This window comes from Hippocampus guttulatus, chromosome 4 (assembly GCF_054856545.1).
Source record: "Hippocampus guttulatus isolate MCC_2025c chromosome 4, RoL_Hgut_1.0, whole genome shotgun sequence".
Classification (NCBI taxonomy): Eukaryota; Metazoa; Chordata; class Actinopteri; order Syngnathiformes; family Syngnathidae; genus Hippocampus; species Hippocampus guttulatus.
Genome location: NC_141264.1, coordinates 26,258,472 through 26,282,986, shown reverse-complemented (window position 1 = coordinate 26,282,986; position 24,515 = coordinate 26,258,472). Strand labels below are relative to the sequence as shown.

Here is a 24,515-nt window from a genome sequence, read left to right as displayed (position 1 = left end):
ATATCGCTCCTTGACCCCATGACGTATTCCAACAAAGGGTAAGGAAAGGTGGCATAATTGTAAGAATCTGGCTTTGCTCAACAGGGCCTCGGTGTCAAAAATAGGTGGACAAGTCTGCGCTGAGGTTTTTTTTTTTTTTTTTTAAAGGCTGCCCCGAGCTTCCGTCCTCAGTATGACGCATGCGCAACGACGATTTGCTTGTGCGATTGGATGACCCGCCACCTGAACCCAGACGTCCTCATGAATTATTGACGAGCCGCCCACCTCCAGCCAGGCTGGCGGAAGAGCGCAGCTCAGGCGGTCTGACTGATGTTCTTCTGCACAACCGGCGAGCCGACATTCCCGAGTGGCCCTGAACGCAGCGCCAGCAGCAGGCTGAAGATGGCGGATTGCATACGTGTTCCTCACCTCCTGCTTTTCTTGTGCGTCTCGTCGCTTTTCCGTCTGTATCGAGCGGACGGCAACGGCCCGGCCAAAGCGTGGCCCGTCGCCGCCAACTTCCAGAACCTGCCCGGCGCGGTCAACGCGGGAGCTGCCGCTGAGAAGAACCCGGGCGGCGGCGGCGGCGGCGGCGGGGCCTCGGCGTCTCGGAAGCGCTCCGCCGCCTGGAAGTTGTCCGAGGAGGCGGTGTGCAGGGACGACCTGACGCGCCTGTGCTCCAAGGAGACGTGGAGCAACAACCTGGCGGTGCTCGAGTGTCTCCAGGACAAGAAGGAGGTCGGTGGCTGCTCGTTCGGGGCTTTTGGGGAGCGGGGAGTGCCAGCTAAAGCTTAGCTGCCTCCGTTAGCCGCCAGCTAGCCCACGTCCACAGTGGACGTCACGCGTAAACCCGATCGCTATTTGAACAACTCGGACTCTCCGGCGCTTTTGCGCGGTTCACATTGAGCGGAGAATTTTGCTCAAAGCGTCCACAGGGCGTCCGCGCCCTGCGGTTCTGTTCGGCGTGCTGCTTTTTTCCACCAAATAGTTTCCTTGCCTTGTTCTCGTCGTCTCTTTAAAGGTCGATGTTGTGTGAAGTGTCGCTTGAGTTTGGTTAAAAGGCGCCGCGGTCGGGAGTCGAAAAAGCTTGATGGGAGACGAACGAAAAGGCGCATTTGCAAAAGGTGTCCGCCGAATCCACCGCGCGACGAGCCTCTCCTCGGACATGTCAACCGACAAGCTGCCGCGTACGGGCGATTTCACGTCAGCGCTGGAACATTCAAAAAGCAGCATACTCGTTTAGGGGTTCGCGCATGTGATCAGCAGCTCGGTAGTGTGGTGTCAAAGCACCCCCAAGGGTTCGTTTGGCGGAAAAAAAATGAACGGGAGACTCTAAAACGCTTAACGTAAAAAAACCCCAAATAATGTCACCTAATACCCCAAAACGGACTAATCGTCACCAAAATACATTTGCACATCTCAACGCATGACCACTTCAACCTCTGAAAATCTCAGAACGATTGCCCTGATATTTAGGATTTTATGTACAATAAGTGTTTTCATCTCCACCGAAAAAGCTTCTCGTCACTTGATGTCAGAAAACTTTTTTGGGGGGCTGTTAATGTCGCTGCTCCATGCTCACAACAGAAGCTTTACAGTAGGTTACTTAAGGGCGATCGTTCTAATAATTTAATTCGCTGAAGATGTCCACATTAATTTTGGTGATGATTAATCACAGCTTTCTCGATCGTGAGCGTCTGTGGCCAGCATCTGCAACCTGCGGGTCTGGAGTTGAATGTTCTTAAAATTGAAAAATAAAAATATTGAGGCAATTGTTAAATGTTCAGAGGTTGAAAATGAAAAGGGCAAGTCGGGATGGCCGCATACATTTTGGTGGTGCTCACAGTTTTTCTGACAGGAAGCAACATGAATTACGCCGACGTTGAACTGAATGTGCTGCACAACATGTCCGCCTTTTTGGCTCTGGCCGCCACTTCCGTCTGTCCCAGATGCCTCACGACCAATCGTTGAGTATGTCATGCTACGCGGCCCACGACGTGTCAAGGACAACTCAAAATCGGCCGCGAGACACTATTGGATGTTTTTCTGCGACGCGTCTTTCGGCTCCAAATCGGGCTACATTCAGATGTTGGCGTTTCCCTCTCGCACACTTCAGCTGCATGAGTGGCGGGCGTCGGCGACACGGAGCTCAATCTGCGGCCGCTAAGAAGCCACTTTTGCCCCGCTAACTTGGGACGGATCAGCGGCCAAACGAGACGTGCTGCCCCGACAGCGGCAGTGATGGAAGCCGGTCGGATGCGAGGGCAACGGAGTCGAACAAAACTGCCAAATGTCTGAACGCTCCGACCAGTCGCCATCAAAATTTATATGCACATCGCTACTCTTATCCAAATAACTGTCAATATCTAAAACCGACCAGCGCACTATTTTTCAATTTTGTGGCGGTGCGGCTCACATTTAACTCATTCAGTACCAGCCAATTCTAGACCAAGTCTGAAAAGACGTTTAAAAACGTCATTGGGAGTGAATGAGTTAATGTCAATCCAATCCAAAGTATTGTGCCGACGGCGTTTCCATATGCGCAGGTTAAAGTGGACATGAACGGAGCTGTGCATGTGAGTTCTGGGTGACGATCGGTCGCCATCTTGAGACACTGTGTGACAACCGAACGCGACAAAGCAAGCCAGGAATCAATATGACAATGTGATACGTCGGTGCCGTCACAAATCCCTTTTAATCCGCCAAACTCTGTCCCGTTAGGATTTGGTTTTGAAAAGGCCGAGTGATAAATCAGTCTGCCCTTTTTAAAACTTGGTTTATATTTCATTTGTTTCCTCCCCAAACAAGCTCAGCCTCCGGCGGACGTGATTCCAAACGTGTCTTGTGATCATTTGACTTTCTGTGGAAAATGAGCATTTGCGCTCGCTGGTTCGTCGCACTGTTGGCCCGAGATTAGCGAAATAATCCAAGTCAGTCTGTCAATCATCTTGATTTACAGATCAAGGTCCAGGCATAGACAAACGGGACACACAATACACAGCTGAGAACAACGTAATGGACGAATATACGCTAAAAGCGTCAAGGGAGCCAAAAAGTGCGACGAGTGTCGACGATGCGGGGGGAGCCCCCCCCCCCCCGGCGAGGAGCCAACCAACATGGTTTTGTGCAAGCACCTCAAGAATATTCCGATTTTCATTGAGCTGATTTTTGTGTTTTGCACAAAATGAGCTCTCGCACTTCATGTTGACTTGCTGTTTGGCAGTTTTGTGCCATCCATGAATGGCGAATTTTATGCAAGAGAACTCTTTGCACTGGGGGGGCGGGGGGGGGCATTTTATTCTGTTTGCTTCAAATTCTTTGTTGTTGGGTTGTTGCATGATCAAAAATGAATGATATTAAGAGCGTGTACTTTGCGCGGATGCACGTCTGTCGCGGGCGGCGTGCAGCTGAGCGTACGAACGCGAAGGCCAGCAGCGAACCGGGCGGGGCGTCTCGCTGCTTTTAGACACATGGCATTTTTGGTGTGTGTGTGTGTGTGTTGTGGTTTGGTGGACGTGGACGTCCGTGGGAGGAAGAAGATGACAACCTCGTTGGGCGGAGGAGAGCCGTCTGCTCACATCGGTCACAAAGATTTCATCATGTGTGGATGAAAATAGACGGCGCAGAATTGCCCGCTTGTTTATTCTCGAAAGTTTTGCTCACTCTGCGCAGCGACGACCGATTGGTTTCACGCTTTGCGTACGAAGCGCCGTTGACAATGACACAAACCCGGTGGCGACGACGCGACCGCGGTTTGGACTGACCGAGCGAATGAGTGTAACGCGACGCCTTCATTGTTGGAACTCGTTCCACCAGCTCTCGGTCGTTTGCGACTTTCAATCCTTTTGTTCAAGACGACGCGATCTCCAGGCACCGTCGCCTCGTTGTTGCGCGTTTGCGGCGGATGCGGTTTCGCGGTCTTGTCAATGTTTGCCTTCACCTGAGATTCTGATCAGCGGCCAAGAAGGTGTTTGGCGCACGCGGCAGGATGTGGGCGTCTCCTGTGACTTTGCTGCGGAGGAAGTTGGTGATACTTGTGATGAAGGCCAAATGACTTTGGCGGGTATTTTTTTTTTAACGTATTTATTTGTTTGGATAAAATCGGCTTAAGCTACAACTGACAGAGCACCTACACGAAGAAGCTTCCGGAAGCTTCTCTCGCCGGCTTCACCCTCTTTGCGTCTTTCTTGTCTTTCAGGAGACGGACATCGCGGCCGAATGCAGCCATGTGAGTGTGCGGGTGTGAAATGCGTCTCGACCGCGAGGCTCTTTTTCCAAACCTCTTTTCTTTTTTGTTGATGTGTATGCGATGTAGCTGCTGTGGAACTACAAGCTGAACCTGACCACCGACCCCAAGTTTGAGTCGGTGGCCGTGGAGGTGTGCCGGTCCACCATCTCCGAGGTCAGCGCAAATGTCGCCGCCCTGCTGGCAAAACGTTGCCCGCGCGCGCGCCAAATGAAGTCGCGTCGGGTTGCCCGCAGATTAAAGAGTGTGCGGCGGAGGAGCTGGGCAAAGGGTACCTGGTATCGTGCCTGGTGGACCACCGCGGCAACATCAGCGACTACCAGTGCAAGCAGTACATCACCAAGATGACCGGCATCGTCTTCAGCGACTACCGCCTCATCTGCGGCTTCACGGACAAGTGTCGCGACGACATCAACACGCTCCACTGCGGCAGCATCAGCTCGGGGGACAAGGTGCGGCGCCGGCACTCCGAAAGCATGTCCGAACCTTTGCCCTGCCAACGTACACTTGAGGCTAGTATGTCAACGCGGGCGATTTTGGAAATAATAAGCGGCATTTGGCTACGTCAAAGACCGGCAGCCGTGCGAAATAAGACGGCGAGACAAGTGAGCCCACCGATGCGTTTTTCCCAATATGAGTCGCTCTTCGGACGATTTATTCATCGATTCATTTCCGCCTTTGCGAGTGAAAACTTGACTTATGAGCGCCACATGATGCCAGTAAGCCAAATGCGGTCTTTTTGCTCACGGTTATCATCCCGTCAGAATCGAATATGAGGCCGCGCCGAGTCTGTCCGCAGCGACAATCAAGAATCATAATCGATTCATTTTGAACGAGTTGTGGGGGGGGGGGGCATTGTGTGCGAATTTTGAGGCCAGCGCCGTTGGCTTGTGTTTTGCGGCAGGACGTCCACTCGCAGGGCGAGGTGATCGCGTGCCTGGAGAAGGGCCTGGTGCGCGAGGCCGAAGAGCGGCCCGGCGCGCACGCCATCAAGGACGAGTGCAAGAAGTCCATCATGCGGGTGGCCGAGCTCTCCTCGGACGACTTCCACCTGGACCGACATCTCTACTTTGCCTGCCGGGACGACCGCGAGCGCTTCTGCGACAGCGTGAGTCTGCCGGGTTCCGGCGCCGCCGCCGCCCGAGCGCCGTCTGGGGCTTTGTGCCGCAACGTTTGCTTTGAAGACACCCCGACACCTGAATTTGCGTTCGGTTCTATTCAAGAATCGGGCATTTGTGTTTTTCAGACATTTGAGACGGATGCGGAAGGAAGCGGAGACGTTTTATTGTAGTTCGCAGAATCGAGAAAATTGCAGATGGTCAAATTAACTCTTTCATTCCACAAGCCGTACTAAAATTAGGCCCCGCCTACCGTCTTTTTTTTTTTTTTTTTTTTTTTTGGGCGTCATAGAGAAGAGGAGGGTCTGATGCAGTCTGTGAATGAGAATAAGCCATTTGTTTGCATTGTAAATCATGTAAAAAAGCGACCAGTAGGTGGCAGCGGTGCCTCACGGGACTGAAATGCAAAATGTTCTGTTTTTTGCCCAGGAATCCCCATTTTCATGAAACTTGGCCATTTTGTCATGCCGATCGCTGAAGAATGGAAAAAGATTTGAACTTTTTTTTTTTTTTTCTGCTGAAAGAAGAGAGTCCAAATTTTATTTTGGCAGGCTCCGTGTTTATACAGCATTAGAATCAAATATTCTGCGGGCCTTGCGAGATCAGTCAAAATCCAGTCACACGCTGGGATTGAGGGGGTTGCTCCAGTGAAAATGGCTGCGATGGAACGAGTTAAAGGCTGCATCCAAATGGAAATTCCTGGTCGAAAACAGAAATCCAAACGCCGAAAGAAAACCCTTTTTTTTTTTCACTCCACTTTTTTTGTCCTGTTCACTCCGCTGTTATTTGAATTGATGGATTATAATGCCGTCACTGAGATCAGTTCAGTCACAATTCCGCTTTCATTTCAAATTTGGACCAGATGTGATCAAGGATGAGCCGCGTGCGTGTTTAACGTGCGCCTGCCTGCTCTTGTGTGTTTGCGCAGACGCTGGCAGGGGAAGGTCGCGTCTACAAGTGTCTCTTCAACCACAAGTTTGAGGAGGCCATGACGGAGCGGGTGACTAGCATCTTTGGCGCTACTCTGCATTTCCCCGCCCCAAAGTGTCCCGTCCCGCCCCCTTCCCAAATGGCGCGTTCAACGGAATAAACGTCCGCATCGTCCGCGTTCCAAATTCATCGCGGTCACATCATTCCAATCACCTTTGGGAATGATTTTCTACGTCTCAAAAAATTCCCTCATTGAAAATGAAGACGAGATAACCTTTATTTGTCCCACGCTGGGACCCGCCTTCAATTCCTTCAACACGTCTTCATCAATTCAAACCGTGCGAACTCCCAAATAGTTTCCACATTCAGGAAATTCTCTCTTTCCACGTTTCGTTCCGCAGCATTTCGGTTCATTTTGGCCTTTTCCGCATTCACCCTCCATTTCTACGAAAACGCGATCAACCGCGGTATGCGACAACGTTATAACGGCCGAAATGCCGTCGGGGTTGACGCGTCATGCGTCCTCGCATTGGTTTTTGTTGTTTATTTTTATTTTTTTAAATGCGAGTGGCTAACGCGTGTTCCCGGCCGCGCGTTCAGTGTCGCGAGGCGCTGACCACCAGGCAGAAACTGATCGCCCAGGACTACAAAGTCAGCTACTCGCTGGCCAAAGCCTGCAAGTCGGACCTGCGCAAGTACCGCTGCAGCGCGGACAGCGGCGTGCCCCGCGCCCGCGAGGCGCGGCTCTCCTACCTGCTGCTCTGCCTGGAGTCGGCCGTGCATCGAGGTAGGCGCCGGACGGCCCCCCCGTCCCCCCCCCCCCCCCCCGGGCGGGTGGCCGCCGTCCTCGCTCCGACGCGCCTTTTGCGTTTGCGGCCAGGTCGCGTGGTGAGCGGCGAGTGCCAGGGCGAGATGATGGACTACCGCCGCATGCTGATGGAGGATTTCTCCCTGAGCCCCGAGATCGTGCTGCACTGCCGCGCCGAGATCGAGGGCCACTGCTCGGGTCTCCACCGCAAAGGCCGCACGCTGCACTGCCTCATGCGGGTCGGCCGCGGCGACGCGGGCGCCGTCGACCCCAACTGTCAGCGCGCGGTCAGTACGCCCCCCGTCCACCCCCCACGTCGTCGCCGGAGGCGGCGGGAGTCGAACGGAAGCCGAAAAGCTTTCGCCGGCAATCGAAACTCGACTGAAAACAAACGCTCCCAAAAAATGCAAACGCGCAAAGCGCCCAATAACGTGCGCGCGCAAAACACAAAATGACACTGCATAAAATTGACAAGCATGCGTTAAGATTTAGTGAACCGGATTACGCGCAGGCTGCTCTCTCGTATGAGTTGCGGGTGGGGGGGGGGGGAGCAAGAGACTGGAGCAGCGGTCTTGATGGAGTTTCGGACTGGCCCCCATTCGACTCTTACGCCTCCCGTTGACGACCATCCACTGCATGCGTCTTCCTTGCTTAAGCTCCTGTCTTGGTCTCGTGTTTTTTTTTTTTTTTTGGGGGGGGGGGGTCCTCCCTCAGCTGCAGACGCTGATCCAGGAGGCCGACCCTGGCGCCGACTACCGCATCGACCGCGCGCTCAACGAGGCCTGCGAGTCGGTCATCCAGACGGCCTGCAAGCACATCCGCAACGGCGACCCCATGTCAGAATCGCACTTTCTTCCCTTTAAAAAAAAAAAAAAAAGATTCTTTTAATTTTGAAAAAAAATTGTCAGGAGCCAGAGAAAAGCTGCGCCGGCGCCTTGCGTGTGCTCAGTTTCTGCCATGTTTGTGTGTGTGTGTGTTTTTTAGTTTATGTTGCGTTTCCGTTTGTGGATGCCCGGTAGCATTTGTTTTGTTTTTTTGTGTCCTTTTGTATTGTTTTTGTGTGTGCGCGCGTGCGTTGGAGGATTTTAAGGTCCAAGTCGAAACTAGGACACGCGCCGGCGTGGCTTTTCCCCGGTCACTTTGGCCAAGGTGCACATTCCACCGTGCCTGCGTTGGCGCCTCCACCTTTCTCGTTGCTTTCTTTGTTCAGGATCCTGTCGTGTCTGATGGAGCACCTGTACACGGACAAGATGGTGGAGGACTGCGAGCATCGGCTGCTGGAGCTGCAGTACTTCATCGCACGAGACTGGAAGTAGGCCCCCACCCTCCGCCGCCCCTCGCTAACTTGTTGGCGCACCCCCCCCCCCCCCCCCCCCCCCCCCCGCCGCCACTAAGCTCGACGCGACCCCACACAGGTTGGACCCCATCCTGTACAGGAAGTGCCAGGGCGACGCCGTGCGCCTCTGCCACACGCACGGCTGGAACGAGACCAGCGAAATGATGCCGCCCGGCGCCATCTTCTCCTGCTTGTATCGCCACGCCTACCGATCGGTGGATCAGGGCCGCAGGGTGAGTGAGTCGCTCGGGCGCGAGGGGACACGGGCCGGCCGCCGGGGCCTGCGGACGCAACCCGGGCCCGATCTCATTCGTTGGCAGGTTTGAGCTCTTTTGGAATGAGTCCGGTGGTGGACGCGCGGTTCGCTCGTCGACCTCACGGTGCAGAGGTACCGAGTTCGATTCCGGCGCCGCACTCTTATTTGCATGTTCTCCCCCGTGCCTGCGTGGGTTTTCTCCGGGTACTCCGATTTCCTCCCACATGCCAAAAGCATGCACGACGGGCCGATTGAACGCTCCAAATTGTCCCGAGGTGCGAGTGTGAGCGCGGATGGTTGTTTCGTCTCCGCGTGCCCTGCGATTGGCTGACAACCGGTTCAGGGTGTCCCCCGCCTACTGCCGCAAGACAGCTGGGATAGGCTCCGGCACGGAGCCCTCGAACGTCACCTTAGCAACCCGGGCTGACCGGGGTCCAAACGCAAGCGTCTTTTGTCCCGTATGCTCATTGACCGCCACGTGTTGTCATACGTAGCACCCGGTCGGAGTCGCTGAAGAAGAAAACGCCACCGTGAGTATTTTCTGCTCAATTGGTGATGAGGAGGATGATGATGATGATGAGGATGCCCCCGTGACACCCCCATTTATTGCGGTATACATTACGCACCCACCTGCAGGTGAAAATCGTATAGCGCATCATGTTTTTAGTCCTCTGACGCCTCGCGCACGCTTTGAACACATTTGCAATTACTGAAAGGCACCAAAAAGGGGAAGTCGGGCCACATTTCTTTTCCCTTTTGCAAGGATACATAGTAAGTGCCGCCGCAAATCAAATCGCGGCGACCCAAATGGGCCGTTAAAAATCCGCCATTTGGGGATTCCAATCCAAACGGCTCGGAGCATATCGAGGAAGGTTTTGGGTGGCGACGCCCGCGTCTCGGTACGTGCCACCGTATTTTCGCTGTGAAGAAAAAATTGGTGAGAACGGGAACGGATTACTGGTGGCCGTCACCACGCCAAAACGACGACGCTCACCCGCGCGTAGCAACGGCCTAACAATGTCTTACGCTAACTCGGCGCTAAATTGAAACGTTCGCATTACAATCGATGTTATTGCAGGAGGTGTAAACAATGAACCGCAATACTGTCGGGGGAGGGGCTGTATTTGACACCTTTTGTCCACGCGCGAACTCAAATCAAGCTTGAAGTGGCTTATAAATGGCTTGAAGGAGAACTCGACTGTGTGAACAATTTCCAAAAGGTCATTTTTCAGCATTTATGATTTCACTTTTTTTTTTTTTTTTTTTTCCATTGAGCTAAAAACTTTTTGGGTTCTGCGTTGTGGTCTTTTCCTTCTTCAGGCTTCTGATTGGCTAAAATGCTCTTCCATTTGAGGGTGTGCTCGAGTTCTCACTTGGACAAAAAGGATGATTGGTTCTTCCAAAATCTGTGGACGCGGCAGCTGAAATTCAGCTCCATCTTGACGCTTGGGAAACCAATCGTGGACTCATAATTGTGGTGGCAAACTGCTCAACTGTCATGTGACCAACGGTCGCCGAGCTCTTCCCTTAAAACGACGCCTTGCGTTCCAATCGACCCGCGTGGTGCCTTGACTGACGAGTGGCCCGACCCCCCCAAGTAGCTAGCCTTAGATGTGACGTGAAAATAAAATGGAGCCATTTTGGCGCTGTGACGCCCCGGCCTGTCGGCAAGGAGAGCCGCAGTTGGGCAAACGGTCCAACACGCAAATCCTAATGAGCTGCTTTAGACCACGACTCATCCCAGGCGCTCACACGTACACTGAAGGGGTCAACTCGACTCCAGAACAACTTGTATCTCAAAACCTCCACGTCAAGGCACTCTTATCTCAAAGCACCACCAAACGCGTTAAAATTGAAGCCCGGCCCAAGCGTCCTGTGGAATCACGGCGGCGAATGAAACGGGGACGGCGGGGTTGTGATTGCGTTGTGATTGCGAATGCGGATCTCGGCGCCGCAGCTGTCGCGGGACTGCAAGGTGGAGGTGCAGAGGATCCTCCACCAGAGGGCGCTGGACGTGAAGCTGGACCCCGAGCTGCAACGGCGCTGCATGACCGACCTGGGCAAATGGTGCAGCGAGAAGACGGAGGCGGGACAGGAGCTGGAGTGCCTCCAGGACCACCTGGAGGACCTGGTCACGGACTGCCGCAACGTGGTGGGAAACTTGACCGAGCTGGAGTCCGAGGTAGGCTCCGAACCGCCGGCCGCGTGTGCGAAGGCTTTTGTTCCAGACCACCGTCGAGTGAAATCTGCAAGAGAGAAACACCCAATTTGAATACAAATTAAACGGACGGATGTGCATGCCGGATATCAATGTTGAACTTTACGCATGTTTAAATGAGAGAAATGTCAGACAATGGTTGGCAGCCTGGAAGTTCCCTACTTTGCATATTGCGCCCATTTTGGCCCACATTTAAACGTAGCCGATTCAGAGAGAGAGTGCAACTGTCTTAGTGTAGCAGTCTCTCTGGCTACAGTTTAAAAAAAAAAAACATTTCCAAACTCACAAATCTTCTCCCAATATAAATGACTTATCGTGGCCAAAGATTAAGGTCGAGACGTTGCTTTCTGTACACGATTGAAGGAAGCAGGATGGAAGGGAGTTTTGATATTTGGTGGAGAAAAAAAAAACACGAAGCTGAGCTCTTTCCCTTTGTCACTCTTCTTTCAATTTGTCAAGCATCAGAGCGTGACGCCACCCAATGGTTCACGGTGGAATTACACCCCCCAAAAAACCTAAATCTGTCATGTCGGGTTGTCGCAAACCTACGACCTGCACTTTGGGGTCCTCATGATTCAACCACAATTGTTGCCCCCTCTCAGAAGGCTTGTCGGTGGCAACTATGCGCTGTAGCGGCTCCTTTGTTCGAAGGCTGTTTTGACTCTGCGCGATTGACGCGCGTGTGCTTTTTGTGCGGCGTCGGCAGGACATTCAGATCGAGGCGCTGCTGATGCGAGCCTGCGAACCCGTCATCCAGGCCCACTGTCACGTAAGTCCGCTTCCTCCGGGCCGCCGCCAAGGATGTCATCCGGCGGTTGACGATCCCCATCTCCCCTGCGTCGGCTTCTCAGGAGGTGGCCGACAACCAGATCGACTCCGGGGACCTGATGGAGTGTTTGGCGCGCAACAAACACCAGAAGGAGATGAATGACAAGTGCTCGGTGGGAGTCACGCACTTCCAGCTGGTGAGACGCCCCCCCTTTGGCTTTTATGCGCGCCGTCCCGCGCGGCCCTCCGGCGCGCAAACGTTTGCTCCGGGCGACCTGACCGCTTCTTTGTCTTTCGTGTTTGCGGGCCCGCAGATCCAGGTCAAAGACTTCCGCTTTTCCTACAAATTCAAGACGGCCTGCAAGGAGGATGTCCTCAAACTTTGCCCCAACATCAAGAAGAAGTAAGAGTACTGTGACGTCATCGTAGTTGGGGGAGGGGCGGGGCCCGTTCGAGAACGCGATGGGCCGCATGTGGTCCACGGGCCGCACATTGCGGACCCGGCGGCGGCGACGGCGGCTCGCCTTGATGTGGCGTGTTTTGCCAGGGTGGACGTGGTGATGTGTCTGAGCACCACGGTGAGGAACGACACCCTGCAGGACGCCAAGGAGCAGCGCGTGTCCGTCAAGTGTCGCAAGCAGCTACGCGTGGAGGAGGTGGAGATGGTACGTACGCGCGCTCGCTCGCCAGCGCCAGCGGTCGTGTCGCCGTCCGTTGTCATACCCGTAACGGGGACATTTGATGCGCGTGACCCGCTCGCTGCTTTGCGTCCGCAGTCCGAAGACATCCGGCTGGAACCGGAACTGTACGAGTCGTGCAAGCAGGACATCGGCCGCCTGTGTCAGAACGTGGCCTTTGGGAACGCGCAGGTCAGCACGCGCTCACGGGCTCACGCGCCCCCGACAAGGTGACGTGCGGTGACGTGACGTGACGTGACGTGACGTGACGTGTGACATGCGTGCGAAGGTGATCGAGTGTCTGAAGGAGAGCAAACGTCAGCTGACCCCGCGCTGTCGCCAGAAGATCTTCAAGCTCCAGGAAGTGGAGATGGTGGATCCCGAACTGGACTATCAGCTCATGAGGGTCTGCAAGCACATGATCAGGGTACGTCGCCGGGGTCGAGTTTTTTTTTTTCTCTCTCTCTCTTTGCTCGCGTCGGTCGTGCGGTAACGTGCGCTTGGTGTGCGCGTCTCGCAGCGGTTTTGCACCGAGTCCGAAGGCAAGGGCGTCCTTCAGTGTCTGAAGCAGAACAAGAACAGCGAGCTGATGGATCCCAAGTGCAAGCAGATGATCACCAAGCGGCAGATCACGCAAAACACGGGTACGGGCCGCTCGGAAAAAAAGTTCTGAGGACAGTCGTGCTTTGGCTGCTTCGCTCGCCTGCCATCTTTGTGTCTTTTTTTTTTTTTTTTTTATGGATTGAATGCAAAATGAACAAACCTTTTGGGAGGGTGTGGATTTTACCACCAAAAGCTTTTTTTTATTTTTATTTTTTTGGTTGTCAGACTTCCGCCTCAACCCGATCCTGAGGAAGGCGTGCAAAGCCGACATTCCCAAGTTCTGCCAGGGCATCTTGAACTCGGCCACGGCCGACGGCGAGCTCGAGGGCCAAGTCATCGCCTGCCTCAAGCTCAAGTACGCCGACCAGGTCAGACCGCCGGCGGCGCAAAGCGCCACTTTGTTGGCTTGTTTTTCTTCAATTTCTCCCTTTGCCTGTTGTGACGCACGCGCCCGTCTCGCGTTTGTCAGCGCCTGTCCGCCGACTGCGAGGACCAGATCCGCATCATCCTGCAGGAGTCGGCGCTGGATTACCGACTGGACCCTCAGCTGCAGCTCCATTGCACTCAGGAGGTTCGCCGGCCCTCCGCCGCCGTGCCGCCGAGCGCCGCGCTAAGCTAACGCCCGCCCGCGCCTGTGCAGATTTCGCGTCTGTGCTCCGAGGAGGCGGCGGCGCAAGAGCAGGCGGGTCAAGTGGAGGAATGTCTGAAGGTCAACCTGCTGAAGATCAAACAGGATGCTTGCAAGAAGGTGAGCGTGTTTGCGAGAGTCTCCGTGGAGTTATTTTTTGCCACCTCCTCGTCGAGAGTTGAACAAAACGTTTTTGTTTTTTTTTGCTTCCGACGTGGCCGCCAACAAAAGCGCAAGTCGGCCGTGACAACCTTACAAACATTTCATTTTTGAAGAAACCCCAACCGGTGACTTTAATTCTCGTTGAGAAAGACTCGAGTCTCATTTTGCTCAGGAGCCAAAGACGCGGTTGGCGCCCGTTTGCACCTTACGCAAAAGCCGCCGTCGGGCCGCTTTTGAGCCCAGCCGTCTGCTTCCAAGCTGTCAATCAATCAATCAAGCAAGCCAACGGTGCTTTCAGGAGGTGCTGAACATGCTGAAGGAGAGCAAGGCGGACATCTTTGTGGACCCTGTTCTGCACACGGCCTGCGCGCTCGACATCAAGCACCAATGCGCCGCCATCCCGCCCGGCAAGGGCCGCCGTGAGTACACGCGCGCCGGTCGAGATCGTCAGCTGCGTTGTCGAGAATAATCTCATTTCACTTGCTTCAAATGTCTTTAGACATTGACTTCATGAATCTAAAACAGAGGTGGGCAAACTACGGCCCGCGGGCCAGATCCGGCCCGTTGGTCTTTTTAATCCGGCCCGCCGAAGGTTGGTCCACAATTAAGGTTCGATGCGAACGATTGCATTCATGTCATTTGGACTTGTAATGACAGGCATTTGTGGCGCATTGACTTGAAGTTGCAGAACACAGGGGAGGGGGGGGGCGGGATCTTTTCGACCACCTCGGACGTCTGTATCGCTCTACTTCCACTGGTCTGATCACAACCCATCTGCAGCGATGCACAGGCTAAAATAGGTCATCAACAACACTGTTGTCATTTAAAAAAAAGTATATGAAGACCGTACTTTCATGCTTTTGTTCTTTTGATGTTTGATATGGACTGTCAACAAATGCCGTTTTTTTTTTTTTTTTTTTTTTTTTAAATGTACCACAGCTCGTGCTGACCTGGCCCTTCTGTCAAATTTTAAAAGTCAATGCGGCCCCCGAGCCAAAAAGTTTGCCCACCCCTGTTCTAAAACGAGGCCTTCATTGGCATAAAAATACCCGAACTCGATCTTTCAAGTCTTTTCGTGTCTTTTTGGGGCACCGCACTTGGATCGGGAGTGCGAACCAAAAACGATGGTCGCCGTCAGTTCAAGCGTTCAACTTGGCTCGGGCGGCGTTGACGTCTGAAGTGTGGTTTTGCTGACGCGGCGGCCATGTTGCGTGTGCGCAGAGATGTCGTGCCTGATGGACGCGCTGCAGGACAAACGCGTGCGTCTTCAGCCCGAGTGCAAGAAAAGACTTCAGGACCGCATCGACATGTGGAGCTACGCCGCCAAGGTAGCTGTGCTTTGAAGGGGGGCGGCGGGGGGGGGGGGCTTGGTCGCTAGGGAACGTCTCGCTGCGCAGTGGCGTCACAAAAAGCCGTCCAGGTGACGTTTTAGCACATCTGCGCACGGCGACTTTTGGGGAGATGTTTCTGGGTGGCGCTACACCTTGACGTCTTCGTCATTGGGCAGTCGGGCTGGGCCGTACGGCGCAAAGAAATGATCGCAATAACTTTTTTTTTTTTCCTCATTGTTTGAACCTGATTCCGATCATTTATTATTATTTTTACTGCCAGATTTTAAGCATCGTTCCTGAAAACTGAAGCAACTCGATAGTACTTCAAATTTTTATTAGCATGTGAAGTGCCGCCAATTTCAGTCAAGTTGGGACGTTTTGTTCAACGTAAATAAAAACATGGTGTTCAACCCGTATGTCATTGAATGCGCTACCAAGAAGACCAGAAAATTCCAAGTTCATGATTAATTTCTGGGAACCTGAAAGTTTCTCAGCTTGAACATTGAACATCTTCTCTTGGTCGCGTATTCAAGTAACGATCGGTTGAACATGATTTGCAAATCCTTTAATTCTGTTTGTATTTGTGTTGAGCACATCCCAACTTCATTGGAATTGAGAGTTTGTGAAGAACGAACCAAAACAGATGAACCTGGCAAAATATGAAAACAATTTGTACTCGGCGCTACGCGACATGGAGAAAAAATGTGAACGCAAAAAAAAGGGGAGAAAACGGGTGATGATGAAACGGGGTGCAACGGCCATCTCCGACCAGCAGAGGTCAGTGTTTGCTGATGAGAGATGCCAAAGGAGACGGTTGGCGTTTGAAGCGTGAAAAAGAGCCACCCGGGTGGTCAGGTTGGGGCTGTAGCCCACAAAAACAATCAAAGCAAGAGACGGCGTGAGGCCGAATGAGAAAAGTCTCCAAATTGATTGGCCGACGGTCTGCCGTTTCCAGCCGATAATTGCCGACCTGAAAGCGTCAAGTTGACCTTGTGACCGAGTCCCGGAATGGCGGCTCAGCGGGGGCGTGTTTGCGTGCGACTGAAGTTGCGTGTGGTGCAGGTGGCGCCGGCGGAGGGTTTCTCGGACCTGGCGACGCAGGTGCTGACGTCCCCGTCCAAGAACTACATCCTGACGGTGATGGGCGGCGGCGTGGCGCTGCTCTTCCTGATGGGCCTGCTGTGCGGGAGATTCACCAAACGCGTCACCCAGGAGCTGAAGGACAGGTAGACCCCGCCCGTGGCGGGCTCTGGACACGCCCACAGCAGGAACCCCGCCCCCCCTCAAAGACCCTCCCGGAACGCTCAAAGTGGATGCCGACCACTCTCTGACTTGCCCCCGCTCACTACCGGAGGCCCCGCAAATTTTTTTTATTTTTTTTTGGTCTTCGATTTCCCTTGCTGGACGGCGTGCCAATTCGGAGGCAAAGGCGTGAGGGAGCCCAACGTGTAAATGTAGAAAGGAAAAAAAAAAAAAAGAAAGTTGTCACATGACCCGCATGGACAGCGTGCCGCAGTGACTCCACCCCATTCCAGAAGTGCGCGACGTTCCAAGCAAAGGCCCCCGCCCCCCCCCCCCCTCCCTCACGGCCCCATTCCTCTTCTTAACTTGGCTTTTTTTTTTTTTATTTTGCTTTAAGGCGCTGCAGGCACAAAGGCCGCAGACGGAATGCCCCCCCCCCCCCCCCCCCCCCCCCGGTGTGCTGTTTTCGTCCCACCTCACACCCGTGTCGTGAACGCAGCGGCGCGCCAGGCGGCCATTTCTGTGATGTCATCATATTGCCACGCTGTCACCGCACCGTCCGTCACACTTCAGGACATCGCTGCCAAAAGACGAGCACTGCGCGGCGATTCCATTCGCCTGCGGTGTGTGGCATCTCTTGCGCAGCTTAATGATGTCACCGTCCCTAAAATAAAGACAGCGCTGTGACGATTTTTTTTTTTTTTTTTTTACTCCATGTTGCTGGTGCATAAAGATGGGATCCCCAAAAATGTTTTTGAAAAGAACATCCAAGAAAACACGCCCGTGGTGATGTTAAGTTGAGTCGCTGTCACCAGTTGGCTGGATGGACCTGCAGATAGCGAGAAGATGTTGTTTGTTTTTTTCCACGTTTAACTTTACGTTTGAAGTGCTGCTGAGGAGGTCACACCGCAGCAAGACCTGGGGGGGGGGGGAATTTATTTTGGAGTCATTGCACACGCGTCTAAAACCGTCGCTACGAAGCTCATCGGCCACCGTAATGGTTTTAGGTGGGACGTTGTTTCCCGTGCTCGCCGCCTGCCTTCCAACAAAAAAAAAAAAATGTCCCGCGCTGCGATCGGACGCGAGTTTGTGACGCGAACATCGCCGCCGCCTTCCGATCGGTGTCTTTGAAAGCGGCTTGACGCGAGACGGGCGGCCAACTCCGAGGAGGACGCCGTTCGGTTTGCCTCTCGCGGCGAGCGATCGGACCTCGCGGGAGCCCGAGTGGTGATGTCACCGTGGCGTGATGTCACATTGTGACCTCGCCACTTCGGGACCGCGCGGAGGTCGTCGACCGGACTCTCGAGCGGGCGACCGCGGCTTCGCGCGAGTGCGACTTGTGGTTTTCCTTCCCGTTGTTGCTGCGGCGAGTCGTCCGGCTTTATTTGGCGCGGAACAAAAATGTTTGTTTTGTTTTTTTTTGTCAAGGGTGTTTGTTGAGTTTGTTTGCTTCGGTCCACTTTTTTCTTTTTTTGTTGTGTACGGGTTTGATTGCGAGCAGTTTGTTGAGAATAAAGTCTGCAAGATTTCTACTTCGGTCTTTCATCTCACGCGTGTGGAGCGTGTGAGTCATTTGAAATCTTTGAAAGAAAATCAAAGGTGCGTTTTTCATTGGGGGAGGGGGGGGGGCACAGTGCATGCTCATCCTTTTAACTTGTTTCAGTGTGGCGTGTTTGCTTGGCCTCTTGCCTTCAAGTCGAAAGTGAATTTGGTGTTTCGGAGCAACGGACGCGTCACAAGCGGCCAAGCAAAAGTTTCCAAGGCTTTGTTTTTGTCGAGCTTCAAGAGAAAACAATCCACGCCTTGTCGTGTTTCGACACCTTTTTTATTGCTTTTGGTTGAGCAAGGAAGAGAGAGAGAGGAAGGAAGCGCCGGATGCGTCTCGCGCCAGTTACAAGCGCATCGCGTCATCGCCGGCTGCCGACAAAGCCTCGATCGATCGCAAAATGGCAGAGAGCAAACAATTCGTTGTTGGGCAAAATCGGATTCGTACAAATCGGAGCGAGGCTTCGTCGTGCTTTCGGAACGACGTCGCCGTTTTTCGAGACTTTTTGGAAAGACGGCTCAAACTGCCGAGTTTCTTCGGCTCTTCGCATTTGAGAGATCGCATCTGCGATCGTGCAAAATTTCTTATTTATTTGAAATATTTCTTCCTCGGTGCTGGAAGAGAATCTTTTGTTTACATTTTTTTTTTTAAAAAGTCACTGATCTTCATCTGCTCTCCGTTCCAAATTTGGTCAGTGCGTCTCTTTTTAACGCCGCGCGTCGTTCCTCGACGTTTTTGTACATTTTGTCAAATCGCGATGACGAGCGCGGTGGCCGAGACCGGCCGAGTCTCAAGGGGGGGGGGGCCCGCGTCCCAAGTAAGCGAAGGGGGATTTGCTAGAGGGCAGGATCGTCGCCTTCACCCTCGTGCGCGCCATCGTCGCTTTCTGATTCTAGATTATGGCCTTGACACGCTGGATGACGGGAAAGGGCCCTGCGGCACAGGCGACTCCATTGAAGTCGTCCAGTTGCAGACAAGTCATGAAGGCTCCTCCAAACTGCTCATCCACGACGTACTGGGCCTGGACGGGGCGGCAAAGAAAACGTTGGCGTCTGAATGAAGGCCGCAAGAATTTTGCTTGATTTATTTGACGTACCTTGGCGTCGATGGTCGCATCGCTGTCGACGCGAAGCGTGGCGGGAAACGCTATGGCGGGAGACGCCGCGGCAGCGCAGACCTGAAAGATGGACTCTGTTTGCCGCGGTGCCGTCTCATTGCTTTGAATGCTCCACGGTCTCGGGTTGTACCTGGTATTTGGGCCAGATCTTCGGAGTGGCACCGGGGCTCGTGTCAACACCGTACGTGGCGATTCCCATGTTGAGCTTTGCTTTTGGTGCTCCCTTTTGGACCAGGTAGTTCATTCCCGCAATCTAAAATGCAGGCAAAGCCTCGATGGGCAAGAGGACGGAAATCGGAAGGCTCGGGCCGAGCTTGCGGCTGACCAAATCGGACGTTCGCGCCGGCGAACGAGCTGAGAATCAGCCCTTGCGTGAATTCCCCGACAGATCGCTTTTGGCCTGCCGAATCGAGTCGAGGGGGAGAATGTGCGAGCGGCCCCCGCGTCCTTCTGGTCTGCCGGCAGACGCCGATCTCTGTCCGACAATGTCCAGTCGGAACTTCTCGGCCTCCTCGCCGTCCCTACGAGTTTCTGTCGTCGGGGATGGGAGGCCTTTTACCTTTTACCGGCCCACAGGCGGTGCGGGAGGGGGGCCCCCCACGTTGCCTTTTTGGGCTGCGGCCCTCCGAGGGGGGTGGGGGGGGGGGCTGGTAACCCGCGTCCGGACAAGGCAAAACCTGATCCAAATATCTTATCACAGATTGCTTTTCGAGTGCACGAACGGGACAGCGGCCCTCGCATCCGTCCCGTGTTTTCTCTCCGCCGAACTTTCCTTCGGCCGTCGACTAATCCCATTGGAGCCGATACTCACGCAGCGGGTGGTCTCGCTTACCGCAGCGGGGAATGTGCCGGCAGGAGATGTTCGGTCAAGATCAGCGGTCATCACGTTGAAGAAGTCGACGACCCTGGGCAAACGCACGCGCGCGGCAGTTATGGCCCATCGTAGCGTCAAGGCGGCAAAGCTACCGAATGACATTTGCGCTTACGTGGCAAGCTCGGCGACCTCGTAACAGTTATCGATGACGGAAGGCACACCGGATACGCTAACAGTGAGCAGTCGCATGTCCAGCGCAAGTTTCAGCTCCTGCTCAGCAAAACGCCACCATCAAGCCTTTGGCAAACAGTCGGCAAATTCGCTCCCCCCGTTTCGAAGGGGACAATTTCCAAGGTCAGACCTGCATGAGAAGCGTGAATCTGATCTTGTCTGCGTTGTTGACTTGGCTTTGCGACCACAAAATGTTGACGCCATCGAAGCCCTCGGCAACCAGGACAGCGATGACAGATGTGATGAAAGTGGCTCTGTTTGCAGCTATGAATCTGGTAAATGAGAGCCGATGCAAGTTCTTGTCACAAACACCCACAAAGAAAAACAAAAAACATCCACTTTTGTTGTTTTGTGCTTCCAATTGGGAATTCTTCTAAGCGCTGCGCTGCCTTGAGGTGTCGTGCGTTCGCTTGCGCGAAGCACGTTGAGTTGCCTCGCGTGGGACGCGCGCTAAAAAAAGAATCGACATTGCGGAGTAAAATAAATCAACGCCGTGTCAAGCATTGAACAATTTGTACGTCGTGATTCAATCGACGTGGCGGTTCGATTCCCTGTGCTGCCCCTTCTGGTGTGCCCGCCAGGGGGCAGTATAACACGAAGACAATAGACTTATAATAGCGACTACTGTTGCTCACAAAGTCTCTGGAACACGAGTCTCTTTTTCCCGAGGATGGATCACGAAATGCTTGGAAAGCTTTACCTATCAACCTTTAACGATGAGCACGTCTGCGGGGATTTGAATGCTTCATTAGCATGAAGCTAAGTGGGCCGCGATCTGCTGGGTGTGTTTTGTGACTCACATAGCGCTGTTAATCCCAATCAGATTGACTTCCAAAAGGGTTTTCGTGGCTGCGCTGCAATTGGAACAAAGACGTTTCTTTGTTAGTGTTCGACGTATTCAACGACATCTCGAAAAGTGCCCCAAATCTGACCCCGGAAAGTCCAGATGATCCTGAATTGGCCCCCCGCTGGAGGGAATCTCCATGTTTGTATTTGGCCGGACACTTTTGAAGATGATGTGGGTGCACAGCTGCCGTTCCACGTCGGTCGCCGCGTCAAAGTCCTGGACGTTCGTCACGTCTTGGTCGGGAACGCTCCGGAAGGTGCACACCAGTTTTCGGGAGCCGGTGGCCTCTGAAAGGTAAAAAAAAAGGACAGCGGTTCGTCACGACGACGGCACGTTGGCCGCCAGGGACAAGTCGGCGCAAGAGGGAAACTTACCCAAGTGCGCCACGAGCACGCACAGACCTTGGAATGAATTGGGACCTTAGTCACAACTGTTCAAACTTTCAAAATAAAACAACCTTTTACAACACTTGCCCTCGGGGGGGGGGGGGGGCGCCTTACCTACGACGAGAAGTAGCTTCTGCATCTTGTTGCTGGTGGGAGGGGGCGGGTAATAAGAATAACATCAATCAAAGCGGTCACGCCAATCGGCCAAACTCGGGTGACCTTCTCAGAATTGGATGTCACACAAAACGGTACGAGCACTTTGGGAGAAAGGCGAGGCGCAATCAGGCCGGCGGCTGCCAAACTCGTTTTTCTTCAGACGTGAGCCGGCGACGCGAACCAACTTTGGACGCGCAAACTATTTCGGGTCAGATAGCAAAAAAAAAAAAAAAACGTCCTTACCTCTTGTGGGGTCGATGGAGACGATTTACCAAAGAATCTGAATGATTGGAAAGCACAAAAGTCAATAAGTCACTTTTATGACAAAACTCTTTTCAACAGTGACAGGAAATGAATGGGAAGGTCAACTGCATCGTTTGGACATCTCTTTGATGGAAACGCCTTTTCAACTTGCTTGACTGGCGACACTGCAAAGCACTTTGATACTTTGAGCTCGCCTTTGGAATCCTTCCCACCCGGGGCTGACTTCACTTATTGTTGGATTTTGCTGCAGCATAGCAACTCGATGCCGCTTCACCGCCTTTGCTTTGAACTCTGGCCTCTGATATCTGACCTGAGCCTGCAGATCTTTTGGGTTTTTTTTTGCCCCCCCCCCCCCAAGCATTTCTTACACGTAATCTGGACCAAAACTTCTCCCTGTGCTCACGTTCCCCCCCCCCCCCCCCCCCCCAGGTGACTCTGGTTTCTCCTGGCGTTCCAAAAATGCGCATAAAAGCTCAGAACTACCCTTGGGCGTAAATCAGGGGTGTCAAACTGCGGTGCTGCAGGGCCGCCGTCCGGCATGTTTTCCAAGTCTCCCTGTTGCAACACACCTGATTCGAATGATCGGATCATCAGCAAGCTCTGCGCAAGCCTAACATTGAACCTGTTCATTTGAATCGGGTGTGTTGCTTGGAAAACATGCGAGACGGCGGCCCTCCGGGACCTGAGTTTGAGACCCCCGGCGTAAATGCAAGCTTTTGCGGAAAATGCGCCGAAGGACGGACGACTTGTTGGAACAATCGCAAAAGGTTCGCATCAAGTCAAAGTTCCAAATGAAAGGACGAACTCAAGCATTGCGCATCTGTCACCATCGGGCTCGTCGACGGTTGTCGTTCCGAGCGCTCCGAGCGGACCCTCCGAGCTCGGACGCCGGATGGCAAAATGCCTTCGGCGCGACATGCGCACTTCAAAGATTTTAGCCTCGGAGCGCAAAGCCGATCAAATGCGGAGCAGTGAGCAAATCGATGGCCGGCCGAGATCGACTTACCGAGTGGCTGAAAGCCGCGAGAGTGAAGAGTCTCTCTGCGGAGGCGGAGAACTGATGCTGGACTCGGAGATGCTCGCGTATTTATCTGCCGACTGGGTGGTGTGACGGGCTATCGTAGAGGGAAGATGAGGAAGGAATTGTAATTGCTTAATTGCTGCGATTAAAATTTTTTAAAAATCAAATAGGTGAAACTTTAATTGCAGGAAGAAAAAAAAACATTCTCAAATGGCAGCCAAACCACCTTGGTGTTCAGGAAGTTGTCACATGTCCTCCATTTGAGAGAAATTTGCTTTCACTCTGTGATGTTTTACAACTTGTCCTGAATTTTTCCACTCTGAGACTCTTGGGGGGGTCCGAAATGTCAGAATCAGAATCTGAATCATCTTTATTGGCCAAGTATGTAGAACGCACAAGGAATTTGTCTCCGGTATAACACGCTGCATTAGTATCATCGTAAACAACAAAATCATTGAACCATTTTAGAGTGACCAGTAGCAGTATTTGTAGTACAAGAAGAGTGACTACGTCAGTGACTGTTTAAGGAGTTAATGGCGAGAGGGAAGAAGCTGTTTAAGTGTCTGCTGGATTTGGTGCGCATGGATCTGTGGCGTCTGCCCGAGGGGAGTCGCTGGAAGAGGTGGTGGGCAGGGTGCGGGGGATCCAGGAGGATTTTCCGTGCCCTTGTCTTGATTCTTGCGGCGCGCAAGTCCTCAAGAGTGGGGAGGGCGGCGCCGACGATTTTTTCCGCCGTCCTAACTGTCCGTTGAAGTCGGATCTTGTCCTTTTTTTGTGGCGGCCCCAAACCAAACCGTGATGGAAGAACGCAGGATTGATTCGACGACTGCCGCGTAGAACTGTCGTAGCACCTCCTGTGGCAGGCTCGGGAAGTACATCCTCTGCCGGGCCCTTTTCAGGATGGAGATGGTGTTGACTTCCCACTTCATGTCCTGGGAGACTGGGATTCCCAGGAACTTGAAGGTTCCGGTGGGAGGAGGAAATGGGGGTGGGGGGGGATTTGTGAGTTTGTGTCTTTAGGTTCCCAAAAAAAATTCAGGGGCCCGCACTGGGTGGCAATTGTTTTCTTTGATCCGATTCACTGATTCAGCAAAACAGAAGTGACGGGCTCGTGGATTCTTCAAATGATTGTTAGTTGCAGCCAAATTGGAGCCAGAGGTGAAATGTCATTGCTCTTTCGCTGTTTCCTGATCGTGAGGAATCATGAACACGATCGGTGTCTGCGCATAAATTAATTGAAAAGAAGCACATCGCCCCCCCCCCCAATGAATGAGTGAATATAATTGCATTACATCATTAATTATTGGCAATAAAATCAAATGCCATTTGTAAAACTCATTTGAGAAAGTGCATTTCCTCGGAACTTTTTATCAAACCGGATATGAAGATCTTGGCGTCAGTCAGAAGAAGCCAGGAATTTGCTCTCCGCTTCCAAAGATTTGGCGGCTCCTGCTGTGATTTGATTTGATTGGATATAAATTGGGAGGCAACCAATATATTGGCTGAAGTACCCCTCCCCCACCCCACGTTGCCTTTTTCATTCAATGACTGCATAGAATATGAAAAGCTTGGTAAATGGTCCTCGGGCTTGCCGGGGGGGGGCGCGGTCCCGCACGTGCACATCAATTTCGCCTCCTCTGGCCCGAAAATGAGGAGGACCACATTTTGTCACATTTAGCTTCATTTCATGAAAAACTGCTGGGGTTGAAATGTTTTTAAGATTGTTCTAACTTTAGAAATGAAGTCCCAATTTTACATGTTACACCTAAATGTAAAATCAGAATTTGATTCATTGGCCAAGTACCGTATGTCAAACGCACAAGGAATTGAC

At 53.0% G+C, this 24,515-nt stretch overlaps 2 protein-coding genes across 3 annotated transcripts; one reads left to right on the top strand and one right to left on the bottom strand.

The window, feature by feature from the left end:
* Positions 1-200: 200 nt before the first annotated feature.
* LOC147206976 (Golgi apparatus protein 1-like) lies at positions 201-17,834 on the top strand. 2 transcript variants are annotated; one of them, XM_086109950.1, is made up of 26 exons: positions 201-717; positions 4,178-4,207; positions 4,295-4,381; positions 4,462-4,677; positions 5,130-5,333; positions 6,272-6,343; positions 6,874-7,060; positions 7,154-7,368; positions 7,796-7,917; positions 8,292-8,393; positions 8,497-8,650; positions 9,168-9,203; positions 10,631-10,855; positions 11,598-11,660; positions 11,743-11,856; positions 11,974-12,062; positions 12,207-12,324; positions 12,436-12,528; positions 12,626-12,763; positions 12,857-12,980; positions 13,165-13,307; positions 13,409-13,510; positions 13,580-13,687; positions 14,028-14,148; positions 14,951-15,057; positions 16,123-17,834. In XM_086109950.1, exons 1-26 carry the CDS (start codon positions 310-312, stop codon positions 16,288-16,290), a joined length of 3,546 nt encoding a protein of 1,181 aa, XP_085966076.1. In that variant the 5' UTR covers positions 201-309; the 3' UTR covers positions 16,291-17,834. The 2 variants fall into 2 exon arrangements, with proteins under 2 accessions (XP_085966076.1, XP_085966078.1); XM_086109952.1 differs by lacking the exon at positions 9,168-9,203 and having other exon boundaries at positions 202-717.
* A 271-nt stretch (positions 17,835-18,105) lies between these two features.
* On the bottom strand, positions 18,106-22,749 carry LOC147206975 (oviduct-specific glycoprotein-like). The gene is made up of 12 exons (XM_086109970.1): positions 22,670-22,749; positions 21,643-21,679; positions 21,358-21,389; positions 21,232-21,258; positions 20,943-21,144; positions 20,811-20,864; positions 20,141-20,282; positions 19,952-20,049; positions 19,798-19,870; positions 19,096-19,218; positions 18,945-19,025; positions 18,106-18,869 (listed from the first exon to the last, which is right to left on the bottom strand). The coding sequence occupies exons 3-12, from the start codon at positions 21,380-21,382 to the stop codon at positions 18,741-18,743; spliced, it is 954 nt and encodes a 317-aa protein (XP_085966096.1). The 5' UTR covers positions 21,383-21,389; positions 21,643-21,679; positions 22,670-22,749; the 3' UTR covers positions 18,106-18,740.
* Between the last annotated feature and the right edge of the window lie 1,766 nt (positions 22,750-24,515).